Source organism: Mesocricetus auratus, unplaced genomic scaffold (genome assembly GCF_017639785.1).
Source record: "Mesocricetus auratus isolate SY011 unplaced genomic scaffold, BCM_Maur_2.0 Super-Scaffold_4256, whole genome shotgun sequence".
Taxonomy (NCBI): domain Eukaryota; kingdom Metazoa; phylum Chordata; class Mammalia; order Rodentia; family Cricetidae; genus Mesocricetus; species Mesocricetus auratus.
In genome coordinates, this window is record NW_024429182.1 from 53395890 (window position 1) to 53411637 (window position 15748).

General features: G+C 55.1%; 2 protein-coding genes across 3 annotated transcripts in view; one reads left to right on the forward strand and one right to left on the reverse strand.

Moving 5' to 3' along the window:
- Nucleotides 1–15748, reverse strand: part of Pc (pyruvate carboxylase) — a 91790-nt gene that overhangs the window by 6389 nt on the left and 69653 nt on the right. For both annotated transcript variants that reach the window (XM_013113752.3, XM_005064058.4), the window contains 9 exons: nt 13479–13614; nt 13168–13352; nt 12826–12991; nt 12564–12709; nt 12311–12428; nt 11937–12088; nt 10615–10733; nt 7731–7893; nt 5668–5850 (listed from right to left, as the gene is read on the reverse strand). In XM_013113752.3, coding sequence (XP_012969206.1) covers nt 5668–5850; nt 7731–7893; nt 10615–10733; nt 11937–12088; nt 12311–12428; nt 12564–12709; nt 12826–12991; nt 13168–13352; nt 13479–13614 — 1368 coding nt within the window. The remainder of the gene's footprint in view (nt 1–5667; nt 5851–7730; nt 7894–10614; nt 10734–11936; nt 12089–12310; nt 12429–12563; nt 12710–12825; nt 12992–13167; nt 13353–13478; nt 13615–15748) is intronic.
- Lrfn4 (leucine rich repeat and fibronectin type III domain containing 4) lies at nt 570–3870 on the forward strand. The gene is made up of 3 exons (XM_005064057.4): nt 570–699; nt 1148–2506; nt 3015–3870. Exons 2-3 carry the CDS (start codon nt 1158–1160, stop codon nt 3574–3576), a joined length of 1911 nt encoding a protein of 636 aa, XP_005064114.1. The 5' UTR covers nt 570–699; nt 1148–1157; the 3' UTR covers nt 3577–3870.

Below are 15748 nucleotides of genomic sequence, written 5' to 3' on the forward strand. Positions count from 1 at the left end.
GACCTTCAGTGTGTGTCTGTGAATGCGAGGGTCCCAGCAACTGTGCGGGTTTGCACCCGGCCCTGCCCGTGGGTGCGGGGACGTGTGGGTGTGTGGGCATATGTGGGCGTGTTGGGGAGGGTGCACAGAGACATGTGACAAAGACCCGTCTCTGGGAGATGGTGAAGGGGCCTGCGAGCTGGCGCTTTGTCTGGTTGTCTGCAGAACCGCGGCGCCCGCCTGAGCGGTGCAGGATGCTTGGGCGCCAGGGTGGCCTGGGGCGCGCGCGCCCGTGCCAGGGTGAGTGCGCTGCGGCAGCGCCATGGGTAAGCGCGGCGGGCTGGTTCGGGCCTTGGGCGTGACTGGGCGCCACCCGTGAGCGCTGCAGTGGCCGCGTGTCCCCGTGACCTCGGGAGCCGGGCTGGGGCTCGGGTGAATCCCCGTGCCCCTCCCGGTCCGCCCTCCACGTGCGTGTCCGCGGCGCGCGTGTCCGCCCGCGCGCACCCGCCTGCCTGTCGCCGCCGCCGCCGCTACCGCGAACGGCGCCGAGAAAAGGTGCCGGAGCCGAAAGAGCCGGGGCCGAGGGCCCGAGCGCCATGGGCCGGAGGGCGCGCGGCTGGCGGGCTGGGCCTCCCCCCCGCGAGAGAGCGGCCTGGAGTCGGCAGAGGCCGGCTGGGCCCTCGGGGAGGCCGGCCCGAGCCCCCTGAGCGACGACACCAGGTGAGTCCCCCTCCCCCGCCCCGACAGGGTACAGCGGGAGGCCCGCCCGGGGAGGAGCCACAGTCCACGCCAGGGATTTGGGGGAACGCAGTCCTCGGCCACGAAGGAGAAGGCACGGTGGGGGGAGGGGGCTGGCCATACCAGAGGATGCCTGAAGGAAGTTCCGGGACCCTCCCTGCTCTTGGTCCTCCTCCACTTCCTGCCTCATGCCTCACCTTGTCCTGGATACCTGGACTCTTCAGCTGCTTGGGAAATGTGACCTTTACTCTGGAGGGGGGCCTGAGCTGCTGCCCTAACCATCTTTTCTCCCTGGGGTCCTCCTTGAGCCTCTTACCCAACCCTTCCCCAGTCCAGACTCTGGAAACTAGTTCCTGGGACCGTGCCCTGGGCACAAGTGGGCACTTGCCCTAGCCCCACCTGTGCCTGGGGCTGCGGCCCTTTCCCACAGGGCGCTCACCATGGCCCCGCCGCTCCTATTGCTGCTGCTGGCCAGTGGAGCCGCCGCTTGCCCGCTGCCCTGCGTGTGCCAGAACTTGTCGGAGTCGCTCAGCACCCTTTGTGCCCACCGAGGCCTGCTGTTTGTGCCACCCAACGTGGACCGGCGCACAGTTGAACTGCGCCTGGCCGACAACTTCATCCAGGCCCTGGGACCACCTGACTTCCGCAACATGACAGGGCTGGTGGACCTAACGTTGTCTCGAAATGCCATCACCCGCATTGGGGCCCGCTCCTTTGGGGACCTGGAGAGCTTGCGTTCCTTGCATCTGGACGGCAACAGGCTGGTGGAGCTGGGCAGCAGCAGCCTACGGGGCCCTGTCAACCTGCAGCACCTCATTCTCAGTGGCAATCAGCTGGGACGCATTGCGCCAGGGGCCTTTGATGACTTCCTCGACAGTCTTGAGGACCTGGACGTGTCCTATAACAATCTCCGGCAGGTCCCCTGGGCTGGCATAGGTGCCATGCCTGCCCTGCACACCCTGAACCTGGACCATAACCTCATCGATGCACTACCCCCAGGTGTCTTTGCCCAGCTCAGCCAGCTCTCCCGCCTTGACCTCACCTCCAACCGCCTGGCCACACTGGCACCTGACCCACTCTTCTCCCGGGGACGGGACGCCGAAGCCTCACCTTCTCCCCTGGTGCTGAGCTTCAGCGGGAACCCACTGCACTGCAACTGTGAGCTGCTGTGGCTGCGGCGGCTGGCCCGGCCTGACGACCTGGAGACCTGCGCTTCTCCACCAGCCCTGGCAGGCCGCTACTTCTGGGCAGTGCCTGAGGGAGAGTTCTCCTGTGAGCCTCCGCTGATTGCCCGCCACACACAGCGCCTGTGGGTGCTAGAGGGCCAGCGGGCCACTCTACGGTGCAGGGCCCTTGGCGACCCTGTGCCCACCATGCACTGGGTTGGCCCTGATGACCGGCTAGTTGGCAACTCTTCCCGAGCCTGGGCTTTCCCCAATGGGACCCTAGAGATTGGGGTGACGGGCGCTGGAGATGCAGGAGCCTATACCTGCATTGCCACCAACCCCGCTGGTGAGGCCACAGCCCGAGTGGAGCTCCGGGTGTTGGCCTTGCCCCATGGTGGGAACACCAGTGCTGAGGGGGGCCGCCCCGGGCCCTCAGACATTGCTGCTTCTGCTAGAACGGCTGCTGAAGGCGAGGGCACTTTAGAGTCTGAACCAGCCGTGCAAGTGACGGAGGTGACTGCCACCTCTGGCCTGGTGAGCTGGGGCCCGGGGAGGCCAGCTGACCCAGTGTGGATGTTCCAAATCCAATACAACAGCAGCGAGGATGAGACCCTCATCTACCGGTGAGGATGGCCCTGCACATGCCCTTCAGCCCACTCTGCCTCCCTGATGACCCTGTACCCCAAGTCCTGCCTGCTCCCCTCCAGGCCTGTACCTGCTCCTCCTCTATGTCTAAGCTCTTGGAGCGTAGCTGGGCCACCTGCCAGGGGCAGAGGAAGGGGGCACCTGCTTTATAAGCTGCTCAGGTGGGGCTGTGTGTGCATCAGCCTTGCTGACGGTCAGTGATGGCAGCTGGGGTGTCTAATGAAGCACCTGCCCCTCACACTAGGGTATTTCTGTCTGTGCTTGGTGCCACCCGACCCCAACTCTTATTGCCTGAGGCCTGTGTCAGTGCACACATCCGTTTGTACCCTGACACTATCCTACAAATGCCTGTCATCTCTACCTTCCTGAGGGGGCACAGGCCTGTGTACTGACAGGGCTTACAGGCCTGAGGGGCTGTCTAGGGCAAACATGGGAGTGGGGGCTGTACCCCACACTGCGGCTCTGACCACCTGCCCTTGCCTGCAGGATTGTACCAGCCTCCAGCCACCACTTCCTGCTGAAGCACCTGGTTCCTGGTGCTGACTATGACCTCTGCCTGCTGGCCCTGTCACCTGCTGCTGGGCCTTCCGATCTCACAGCCACCAGACTGCTGGGCTGTGCCCACTTCTCTACGCTACCAGCCACACCCCTGTGCCATGCCCTACAGGCCCATGTTCTGGGCGGGACCCTGACTGTGGCAGTGGGGGGGGTCCTGGTGGCCGCCTTACTGGTCTTCACTGTGGCCTTGCTGGTTCGGGGCCGGGGAGCTGGGAATGGCCGACTCCCACTCAAGCTCAGCCATGTCCAATCCCAGACCAATGGTGGCACTAGCCCCATGCCCAAGAGCCACCCACCACGGAGCCCTCCACCCCGTCCCCAGCGCAGTTGTTCCCTGGACCTGGGAGACACTGGTGGGTGCTACGGGTATGCCAGGCGCCTGGGAGGAGCCTGGGCCCGGCGGAGTCACTCTGTACATGGGGGGCTGCTGGGAGCTGGATGCCGGGGTGTGGGAGGCAGTACAGAGCGGCTGGAGGAGAGTGTGGTGTGACAGGAAGTGCAGCCTCTCTTGTGCCCTGAGGAAGGAGCAGTGCCACTGTTGGGCCCAGGTGGCAGCACCCAGCCTGGGTGGGCAGCACGGCCCTGGGCCCCACTCTGCTGTTTATCCTCAGTACCTCAGGCTCCCCAAGTACTTGGTGGGACAGCAAGCCCTTTCCTTGGTTTTGGCCTCCAGACTAAAGGGACAGGTCCCACCAACAGGTGCTCAGAGCCACCAAGGCAGGGGCTGCAGCCACCAAGAGGGAGTCTTGTTTCTATTTATAATAAAATTGTTGGGGACACTTCAGTGTAGGTCTTTGATCTTATTCTGCTTGGTCCCTGGGAAGGAGGGAGGCAGGCTGTTAGAGCACACAGACCAATAGAGGTGTCGAGGCTAAAGCTACCAGGAGGCCCAGCAGAGGTGGTCTCATAGCCCAAGACTTGCAGCTAGCCTCTGGGGGAAGCTCAGGACAATAGTCGAGAGCTGGTATGTGCTGGTCCTGCCAGAAGGCAGGCATTAGTCCAGGACGATTGGGAAGGTTCTGTGTGATGTCACCACCCAGCTGTTCTAAGACACACAGCTGTATGCTGGACTTTCCTGGAAAGCTGGCTTTGCCTGCTAGGTAGGGTGATGCCTGGCTGGGCCCTACAGCCTGTTGATAATTGATAACTGTTCAGATGGGTCCTGCATGGGCACCTGCATGTTTAATGTAAGTGCAGAAGTAGACACTGGCATCCCTGACCTGCCAAACAGCCTAAAGAGCATTCTACTATGCATCCACAACATGCAGCCAAGCTTACACACACCCAGCCTCCTGGCACCAAAACCTACCTAGAGAAATGCTGGGTTAAGGCCTTTGAGGGAAATATGCAAAATATGGAAGCCATGTGTGTAGAAAGGGGACAGTCACAGGCCCCAAATCCTGCTTCTGTTCCTGTGGTCATGGATCCTGCTGTCCCTGTTCTCACCCTTGGAAGAGGATAATGGGATCTTGAGTGCACTGGGGTATAGGACAGGTGTGTAAGGCTGCGCGGCTCAGGGTACCTGGCACTAAGGGTGGAGAAGATACACAGAAGTATCAGGGTTCCACCTCAAACCCAGGGAAAGCCCAGTATATACCCGCATCCCCCTTCCCTGGTCAGTCACAGTAAAGACAGGCCCCAGAGCAAGAGACAGTGAATCCAGGATGTAGGGAGCTGGTTTTACAGCACACCTCTGCCCCCAGGGAAACATGGACCTGTGGGCTCTGAACAGCAGAGTGCAGACCCTAGCATCTGGGAAAACCCTGACCTCTCCCAAGATGGGCTGTGGCAGACAGGCTGCTCTGCCCCACCCCACAGGACAGGCTCAGAACAGCCCTTCTTCACACGAGGTTTTTCAAAAGGGTCTTTGAGCCCACTATATCACTGACAGGTCCTGTGAACAGTAAAAAAATGTACTGGACATTATGGGAACAGCACTGTCATGGTAGGTCTATGAGCCACCAAGCTTTAGCAGCAGCCGGGGGCTGGAAGAGGTCACCAAGAATAGGAGGTCAGCACCTAGCACTGCCCACAGGGCTGAAACACCCTGTAGGAGCCTCTGGAAGAGGAGGGAGGAACACAACGGGCTGGGGGCCTAAGCTTATACCCAAGTGCCCCACAGGATATGTGAGCAGGTGCTGCCTTCAAAGGACAGACAGTACAGCACTTCCCGGCTGTGAATCTGTCTGTAGCTGCAGAAACCAGCTACACACAGAGCCCAACAAGGAGGTAATGGACACCTCAAGGCCCTCGCTGTCAGGCAGCCACTGTGGCCAGAGCCTTGTCCCTTATATGTTTCTTGGCTACTCTGAAGCACCTGCCATTCCAGATGCCAGGACAGGAGAGTTGGGAACTGGCAGAGGGTCTGACCTCATCTATCAGGGCTCTTGCCCAGGGATCCATGCTTACACGGAGACCCAGCAGGGTCCTGGCACCAGCAGTCTGAGAACAGCTCGGAGAGATTACTATGCCACTGAGACTAAGAGCAAGGCAAGGACTAGGCAAACCACACCTGCCACTTGGTAATTTGTGACCAAATGACCCACCATGGACAAAGGCAGGGGAAGGCACAACCTCTCACCTTTACGCCTCGGACACGGAACTCAGCCAGGGCTCTGCTCATCTTGGTAGCAGCTGTGGGGTGGTCTTTGCCATGGGCGATGACTTTGACAAGCAGAGAATCATAGTGGGGTGATATGACAGCCCCCTGGAAGGCAGAGGCATTGTCCAGGCGGATTCCCATGCCCTCACCACTCCGGAAAACCTGTCGGCAGAAGGAAGCCCAACTCAGCAGCTGAGATGGAAACATGGCCCCCAGAGGGTTGAGCTCAGGGATACCCAGAGAGCCCATCCTTGACCAGTCAAGTTTCCTTCTACTTCAGCCAATAGACCTAGGCCGCAGTCCTGAGTCCATGAATCACTCTTGTGCTGTAACAAGGAGGGGACAGGAGGAAATGCCCCACAAGGCTCCTAGTTCATGCCCAGCAGCCCAGGGAGGAAGGGGCCAGATCCCACAGCCTTCCAAGACTGCCTGACCACCCTCCTTGCAGACATATTCTGTGTTCACCATCATTTCAGGAGTAGCACGCAATGCCCACTACTAGCTGCTCTCTGGTGATGAAGCAGCTGAAGTAGTCCCTGGCCTAACAACCCTGGGACAGACAGAAGTGCACAGGTCAATGGGCAGGCTGACCAAGGAAGCCACTGTTGCCTGGTTTTCCTTTTGGTTTTTGAGACACTACTATGTAGTCCAGGCCAGCCTGAACTTACAATGTAGCCTAGGCTGGCCTTGAACTCATGATGATTCTCCTGTCTTAGCCTTCTGAGTGCTGACTGCTGAAGTCACAGGTGTGCACCACCACACCCAGTTTGTTTTTGCTGTTTGTTTATTTTTATTTTTAGTGTAGAGAGAGAAGGGAAAGTGGGAGAAAGAGCAGAGAGGAAGGAAGGAGACATGAAGACGAAACACACAGTGGAGGAACACACACCCAAGCTCATCAGGAAACAAGAGAGGGGAGCAGAAGGGAAATGGCAGACACAGATGGGATTGGGGTCTGGGGTAGCTACACTTGCACACATGGGTGAGTGCTCAGGACAGGCATGGGGCAGTTGGGGGAGCTGGGGTTCACAGAAAAATTGAGGGAGGTAAGGCCAGAGGAACTGACCTGGGAACACCCTCAGCATCACCCTTCAGCTACTAAGGGCACAAGCTGTGTTCAATAAAGAACTTCATGCAATATTTAAGGGTGGACACTCAGCTGTGTGCAGGAACCACCAGCTAAAAATACCTTGTGGTGACCGGCTCTAATGCTAGCCCCTGGTCATGGAAGTGGAGAGAAACCAGTAGCCCTGCAGCCCCTTCTCAGACAAGGGCAAAAGAACCAGGTCTATATATAAGGCAGCACCAGCCCAAGGCTCCTCCACTAGGGACTCAGAAATGAACACGGGTGGTCATCTGTGGTGGCCCTTGGGCTCTCGAGGCCATCAGAACGGACCTAGCACCCTGCCCCTGCCCCATACTCAATCATACTACTTTTGGACATTCTTGCAATTCTGGAGTCCAGTTCATGCTCATCACTGCTGCCCCTGTGCCCTGGATACCAGTGACAACCCCGAGTGCCTCTGGTGTCCTGCATCCCCTGACCAGTAGACAGTGCTGCCAACATGCAGGGGGAGGGAGCAGGCTGGAGCCATAGACAAGGAATGCAAGGGCCAAAGGCTCCAACCCTGATGGGGAAAATGGACAGCTGAGGTGAACTTCTCCTTCCCTCAGGGCTGCCCTCTGAAGAACTCTTTTGCTCACTCCCAAGGGGCCTTCTACTTGACTAACCCTGCCACAGACCCCAGTCCTCTGCTCCCCAAAGGTCTTGCCTTGCCAACCACCCCTCACCCCTGACAGGAGGAGGATAGAGATCAGCAGGGCATCAGGGCCAAGGCTTCACATCTGGGCGTCCCCCATTCTCAGGTGATCTGCTTTCTGCTAGCTTTCCATGGAATGTTCTTCACTTACTCTAGGACATTATTTGGCTCCCATATGCTCTAAGCAGCTGTACCTAGACCCCTGGGTGATAACCTGGGCACCATGGAGAGGCTGTGAAGAATATCAATCCAGGCTGGAGCTGGAATCACACTTTTGTCACCTACCTCAATGCGGCCAGTGTCAGGCTGGAAACTACGTGCAGGGTCCTCAGTGGTGACTCGACACTGAATGGCACAACCATTGATGCGGATGTTCTCCTGCCGCAGGCCCAGGTCAGGCAGGCTCCGGCCCTCAGACACATGGATCTGAGCGTGGACCAGGTCTACACTGCAAATGAGGAGGACACCAGGGAGGGAGGAGAATGAGGTAAAGCAGAGAGGAGGGGTTCTGTGACCCACACAGGCCAATGCTACTGCACCCTTCTTTTAGCCCGAGTACCATAGGGTCCTTTACCTGGTGGTGCTACAGCCTGCCCTGCTTGCCCCAGAGCACTGGAAGAAAACAGCCTCTTAAGAAGCTTCCAGAAGACAGGTATCTACTTGCCCATCACCCTCCTGATGGCCTCTTCCAACAGCCTGTCCTCTGCCTGCCCCTGCCCTAAGGTCTGTAACTCCTACTTCCATGTGACACCAAGATTGGAAGTATAGGCAGAGGTCACAGTCACAGGGTTGGAACACCCATCCTTGGAGCATGGGGGCTACACTGTGTATGCAGGGAGGGCAGGCTGCAAAATGAGAACCATAATGCCAGGTATGTTGGTATAAATCTGTAATCTCAGTATTGATAGGTAGAGGCAGGAAGATTAGAATTCTAGTCTAAGGTTACCTTTGGCTATACAACAAGCTTGAGGCCAGTGTGGGCCTCAGGAGACCCCATCTAATAAATAAATAAATAAATAATCAAAACCGCAAAACAGAACCAAATGCCAAACAAGCAAAAACAGGGAACTGCATTAGTTGGAGGCCTGCAAGGGTAGACATGGTCAAGACATTATGTTCCCCAGGCACATGCAGAGCAGAAGGCTCTCCATGCTTGCATGGTAGTGTGAATCTAGCCTGAGCAACAGCCACTCTCTAGGATGGTATCAAATCCAGGCAAAAGCTGTTAATACAAGGCCCTCCAGGTTTAATGTACTGTTTCTGAGGCTCATGGCTAGTACTCTACTGGCAGACTGTCCTCCATACTCCATGTCACCTGTGAAAGCAGAGTGGTAATGATGGTCACCATGGCACCCACTCTGCGGGCCACAGACACTGCCTGCATGCTAGATCTCCAAGGCAGTAGTCCCCCATCAGAAGAGCTTGAGGATCAGAGAGGCCACAGCTAGTCCAGCCTGCACATGGCTCAAGACTTGGGGACTCTGACACCTGAGCAAACAAGTCCTTGGTAGAACAACACCAAAGTATAGACCAGAGAACATGGCTGGAGTATCACTGTGACTCTAGTGAGCTAGGACTCTGTGGGCTTCTGGATGTGTACTAGGCAAAGGCAGCTACTGGGCAGCAGCATCATTAGTTCTGAGAAAACTAGATCAGGAATGTTCCATGGTAAGGTAGACTGGTTCAATGCCAAGTATTAATACTTAAATGGCTCAAAATATGTATCCTGAAGCTGGGCGTTGGTGATGCATGCCTTTAATCCCAGCACTCGAGAAGCAGAGGCAGGCGGATCTCTTTGAGTTCAAGGCCAGCCTGGTCTACAGAGTGAGTTCCAGGACAGCCTACAAAGCAATACAGAGAAACTCTGTCTGAACCCCGCCCCCCCAAAATGTATTCTGGAATAATGAAAGCTATTTTCACAATTTATAAAAATAAGTAGATTTTCTAAGTCTGTACCCAAAGCTTGTGGAACAATATTCGGGTACAAATTTTCTAGGAAGCCATGGCTCCCATTTGGACAGATGTTAACAGACAACCCTGAACCACAAAAGCCAGAACAGTACATTGTTCAACAGAAAACAAGATAGCAGAATTACCACATGTACAGATAATGGAACAGTCTACAGCCACTAAAAGTATTCATGAGAATAATGGTCTGGGAATGCCTTCAGCAAATAAGTTTTTTGTTGTTGTCATTTTGTTTTGTTTTGAGACAGGGTCTCCTCTAGCCCATGCTGTCCTTAAAATCACTATGTAGATCAGGTTAGCCAGATATGCCAGCCTCTGCTGGGATTAAAGGTGTGAGCCACCATGTCTGGCCAAATAGCAAGTTTTAAAGGAGAATAAAATTTCTAGGGGCTGGAGAGACGGCTCAGCAGCTAACAGCCCTGGCTGTCCTTGCTGAGGACATGGGTTTGGTTCTTAGCACCCACATGACAGCTCAAAACTCTCTGTAGCTCCAGTTCTGGAGGGTCAGATGCCCTTTTCTGGCCTGTGTAGGCAATAGCACACTTGTGGTAAACATACATGTAGGCAAATACATACATATAAAGATAAAATACATAAATCTTTTTTTTTAAATCTATCTAAGGGGCTGGAGAGATGACTCAGCAGTTAAGAGCACTGGCTACTCTTCCAGAGGACCTAAGTTCAATTCACAGCACATACCTAGTGCTCATGACTTTCTGTAATTCCAGTCCTGAGGGATTTATGCCCTCTTCTGGTCTCCATGGGCACTGCATCATATGGCATTACAAACAAAGATGGAAAAATACCTAAAGGCTATGCCTAGGCATACGGAATGTCACAGAACTGAAGGCAAGGCTAGAGAGACTGACTCCACCATGTGGACTTGAGTAATTCTCTTAACCTCTCGTTGAGCCTTGGTTTATTCATCTGTAAAATGGGGTGATAGGTCCCTTCCTCACAAATACAGTCAGGAGGGCTCTATGGAGTGCTTGGAGTACCTAGCATCCTCATTGTGAGCAGTGGATAAGTTCTGGGTTGTTTTTATTTTCTGTCATTTTTTTTTTACAATAACCACATAAAACCCTCATAAGAATTCTTTTAGTGAAGTCCCTAGGTTTACTAAAATGAGAGCAAATGAGTCTCGGCTGATGCCTCCAGGAGCCCCTTTCCTACCCTGCCCCTGCCCATGCCCCAGGCTCACTCTGTGATCTCCTCAGTGACTGTGTGCTCCACCTGCAGGCGGGAATTGACCTCGATGAAGTAGTGCTTTCCATGCTTGTCCACCAGGAACTCCACAGTGCCCGCGTTCTCGTATCCCACCTGCGGGGTGACGGGTAAGTAGAGGTTCCCAGGGTCAGGACTATGTCACACAAGCCTGCCCACCACACAGGTTGTGCAACAGAGCATCTTGTGGCAATCCAGCCACCTACCATCAGCTCTTCTGCAGTGGCCAGCACCCAGGGCCCAGCACATACCTCCACCCTACACTCTACAGGCTCAAGACTCCACTGGAAGCTACTAAGTCCAGGCCACACCCAGAAAGTCTGGGTGAAGACATACCCCAACCCACCCTAGACCTCTCCTCCCTCTTGCAGTCCTGGGCCTCCCAACCCACTTCTCCACTACAGAGGGGTTTTCCTTTCTCCCTGGGCTACTCTGCTGTCATCTATGACCAGTGTCCTCATTCTGGCCATCACCTCAAGTGATGCCACTCAGGACTAGCAATGGTGATGCAACCCTACTTCATTCCACTTCTGGTCCTTCCAGAGTGACACACCTACTCCGTAGAGTCTGAGCTGGTGTGATACTGGCATTGGCCAAAAGAGCAGAGCAAGGCCAAGGTGAGCTTGCTCCTCTGAGGCAGCCCCAGCTCAACCAGTCCTTGGAAGCACTCTGCTCACATTGCTGAGCCTTGTCTCAGAACCACTCTGCTCCCACTGGCCTGAACCCTGGCTACCTACAGCTGGAGGCCATAGGGCTCAAACCTGGGACAATGTGACACATGGAGATGGGGAGTCTACGTGGGGAAGGCATAGGATACCCTGCTGCCATGGCCAGTGTTCCCAGGCCAGACTGGGGCAGGTCATTGCTTATGGACACACCCCCACCTCCACACCCAGAATCCACTCCATCAGCCAAGTGGAGACTGGCAGAGACACGTCGGTGAGGGAATGGGCAGCAGAGGTTAGGAGCCAGGGATGAGGACATTCCATAACTGCCAGAATCCAAGGACTGTCATTCTCTTTACAGTGGCCAGGGTGAACTGGTACAACAGAAAAGTTGGTCTGTCTAGCAAGAGTACAAGGAGCACACCTTCCCTTGGGGCCAGGCACCTCTGCTATCGCTGAGGGTGACAAGCACTGCTTCCAGCCTCAAGAAGATATCTGCACCTTTCCTCCCTGCAGGGCCTTCCTCCTTCCTTCAACTGGGAACACCTATACCTCTAAGCCATGAGAAAATCTGGGCAGAGGTACCAAGAAATTTTTCAAAAATGGACTCATGTCTGCAGGAGCAAGTCCTCACCTGCTTGGCAAGTTTAACAGAGTCACTGGTGAGGCGTGAACGAAGTTGGGGGTCCAGGTGGGCAGCAGGAGCAATCTCTACCACCTTCTGGTGCCGCCGCTGGATGGAGCAGTCACGCTCATACAAGTGCAGGATGTTCCCATATTGGTCCCCTGAGCATACACGAAACTGGATTCAGCCATTCCTAGAATTCAGGTGCTTCCTCCTACATGCCCTCTGGTCCCTTGGACACTGTGGCTACTTGGCCACCTGACTCCTACTCTGTCCCAGGGTCCCTTTCCAGGGAGGTCGTCCCTGGAAAGGCCGTCCCAAAGGTTGTTGCTGTAACTGAGGGAGATCTAGGCTTCTCCTGTTTCACACAACTCCCCACTCACCCAGAATCTGCACCTCGATGTGTCGTGGCTTCTCAATAAACTTCTCCACAAATAGTGCCCCATTCCCGAAGGCCGCCAAGGCCTCAGAGTAGGCTCGGGTGTAATTCTCCTCCAGCTCCTAGGAGGGCAGGCGAAGCCAGGCAGACATAGGAACACTGTGTATCCTCTGTGGCCACCTCTGCACAGTTCCCAGAGCCCACCCCGGGATGCCTGCCGGGCACCCAGCCCTTACCATATGTGCTGTCCCGCTCACCTCATAGCTGTGCACAACCCTCATGCCACGGCCCCCACCTCCGTAGGCAGCCTTGAAGATAATGGGGAAGCCATAGGTGTTGGAAAACTCGTGGGCCTCATGCAGGGAATTGATGGGGGCATCAGTGCCAGGGACCACTGGAACACCTGTTGGGAAGGTACAGGGGTCTCTGTAATAGGCTAAATCTCTGCTACATCTTGTCAGGGAAACAAAATCTCAAACTGGTCCCTCTCTACTAGCCCCAGGAGGAGTTGTATGTCACCTGCAGCGATGGCAATGGCCCGGGCCTCCACCTTGTCTCCCATCTTGCGGACCACCTCTGGACTTGGCCCAATGAACCGGACTCCAGCATCCTGGCAGGCCTGAGCAAAGTCTGCTCGCTCTGAGAGGAACCCATAGCCAGGGTGCACAGCATCTACACCATTCTCCTGTAAGTGGTAGGATAAACACCTGTGTGCCTTCCTCTTTCTCCTTCTCCTGCTGTGCTGGGCTCTATCTCCACCCCCTACACACATCCTGCTGGTGGGCGTGGGTGCAGGGCACAGCACAGGATCTTGCCCAGCCTCAGGAGATGCTGGCATCTCCCAGGCCAAGTTGATTCTACCTTAGCCACCTTGATGATGTCTGGGATGTGCAGGTAGGCCTGCACGGGTGCCAAGCCACGACCAATCAGGTAGGCTTCATCAGCTTTCTGCCGATGCATCTGGCCTGTGTCCTGCTCCGAGTAGACAGCCACTGTGCGGATGCCCAGCTCTGTGCAGGCACGAAACACTCGGATGGCAATCTCACCTAGGACAAGCAGGGTGAGCAGTTAGACTCCTGGGTCCGGAAAGAAACACACAGGAGACAGGCAAGGCAGAGTGAGGAGGAGGCCAGACCAGGCTGGCCCAGGCCCTGAATACTGGTAGTACTCACCTCTGTTGGCCACCATGACCTTCTTAATGGGCTTGTACTCCAGGCGCCGGACATTTGGGGAAGCAACTGGGGCAGTGGAGGAACGGCGGACACCTAGGAGCCTCAGGCCTCCTCGAACTGTTTGGAACTTCAGCATCTGAGGAGGGGCAATCAGAGTCCAGTTAGGGCAGGTTAGGTACTGAGCACCCCACATCCAGGAAGACAGAGGGACCCTAACCCTCAGAAGACCGCAAAGAAGACAGTGCCATTTCCAATTCCGTTTGTGGTGGGTTTCAGGAGAGCAAGCAAACCCAACCGAGTGGAGCTCGGCTCAACTTCACAGGCTCATACTAAGCCCAGTGTTCACATTTCAAAGGCTACAGTGGCCCTGCTGGTCTGCTTCTTGATTGTTTGCCCCAGGCTCACTCCCTATTCTCCACCAACATTCACGGTGGACTTCCTCCACGTGTTGATGCTGTCAACCTGCTATCTCAGGAGGCCGCCTTGGCTCACAACTAACACACAGCTTCCTTCAAACAGAGGCCGGGCCTTCCTTCTCCTGAAGGACAGCAAGTGACATATTCATGCACAAACGGCAAGTCAAGAGGCTGGTCACAGAGACACATGCCTTGGATCCCACTGACAGTGGTGCGACGGGCTAATGAAGGAGGGAGAGGCACTGCTCTAAGCTGAGGGTAGGATAGGGAGCTGTATTTAACACAGACAAAGTCTCAGGTCTGTAACATGGAAAGAGCTTTGTAGATGATGGTGGAATGGCTGAACTGTGCACTGGCTGAGACAGGAAATCTGGCATTGCCCTATACAGCAACATAATTTTTAAAAGTCAACTGAAGACAACTTATATACCACAAATAGGTTTCATAGCTGACCGCTCCTTTTATAAATTAAAGACACAGCTAAATGTAGTGGTTCACTCCTGTAATCCCAGTATTCAGGAAGCTGAGGCAGAAGGATTGCTGGATTTGAGGCTATCCTTAGCTATGTAGTAAGTTCCAGCTTGACTTACAAACAGTGTGATTCTACACCCACTCCCTCAACAACAACAATAACAACAGAAGGAAGCTACAGAGGTGGGAAGAAGGGAGAGAGGGATGAGGGAGAGAAGGAAAGGAGAGACAGCCAGGCCCAGGAAAGAAGGAAAAGACAGGGCCCAAGTCTGCATCTGGCCTCTACACTCAGACTTCGGCCTTTCTGTAACTGAATGATTCGGTTCTTGGTAAAAGGTAAAAATGCTTGACTCAGCCACTTTTTTTTTTTTAGCATAAAAGCAAACTCAATAAATAAAACAAACTTTGCAAGAACCCTAATGTCACAGGGACAGCCAGCAATACAAAGGAGGGAGATCACAGAGCAGAAAGAGAAGGCATGAGTAAGTCTTACCCAGAGGAGGAGCAGGAGGGTGGCTGCAGGCTACCTCCACCCACTAGGCACAGAAGGAGCCTGATCTCCTTTGAGGTCCCACCGCAAAGAGAGCGAAACACGCACAAGAACACCTCTGACCAAACAAGCCATGACAAAGTGCCTCAAAGGTCACACGTCTTGTGAATGTCCTGGGGGGAGAGATAGCTACTGCAGCTGGGTGTCACAGATGATTTTCTGAGGAGGGGACACAGGAGCTGGAACCTGACCAGAGAAAAACAGGTGGCAGGTGAAAACAGCCATCGCCAAGGCCCCAAGGAAACAAGCTTAGTCCAGTGAAGCAAGCTGGACAGACAGGAGCTGGAGGGCAAGGAGCCCTGTGTGAAGTAAGGCTGAAGACACGGACAGACATGCTGGTCACTGCCTCCTTCAGACCATGATCGGGTCTAAAAGGATTTGGAAACATCCTGGCAGGGTAGAGATGGGGACAGAGGGTGTCATCAGACCATCCCAGAGGCTGAGGAAAGACACATAGCTTCTGACTAATGGTGTGGGCCATGGAATCAGGCTGGTGTCAGGGAAGGGTGTAGGGTACAGCAGGCAACATTCACTAAGAGGCCCACTGAGTTGAGGAATGACAGAAGCCTGTCCAGGGGATGGCCAACACAGGAAGACTGTACGGGTATAGGCAGCGACAAGACTGAAGGAAGCTGGTGGACAAGCGGAGAGCAAGGGAGGGACCCTGGCACCGTGATACAGCTAACGTATGAATCCAGGTTGAGGATGTGTAGAATCGAGAAGGCTTGTCCTTTTGTGCTTGACTAGGAGGAAGAGCCAACAAAGAGACAGCTACCCAAGAACAAGGTCAGAGGCCAGGATCATAGCGTTGGTCCTGAGCCAGCACTCATGCC

What these genes read in the sequence shown, in the direction of transcription:
- Lrfn4 (XM_005064057.4), top strand. Translation starts at nt 1,158, where the DNA reads ATGGCCCCGCCGCTCCTATTGCTGCTGCTGGCCAGTGGAGCCGCCGCT. An exon ending in GATGAGACCCTCATCTACCG is followed by an intron (nt 2,507 to 3,014) that starts GTGAGGATGGCC and finishes CCTTGCCTGCAG; the next exon opens with GATTGTACCAGCCTCCAGCC.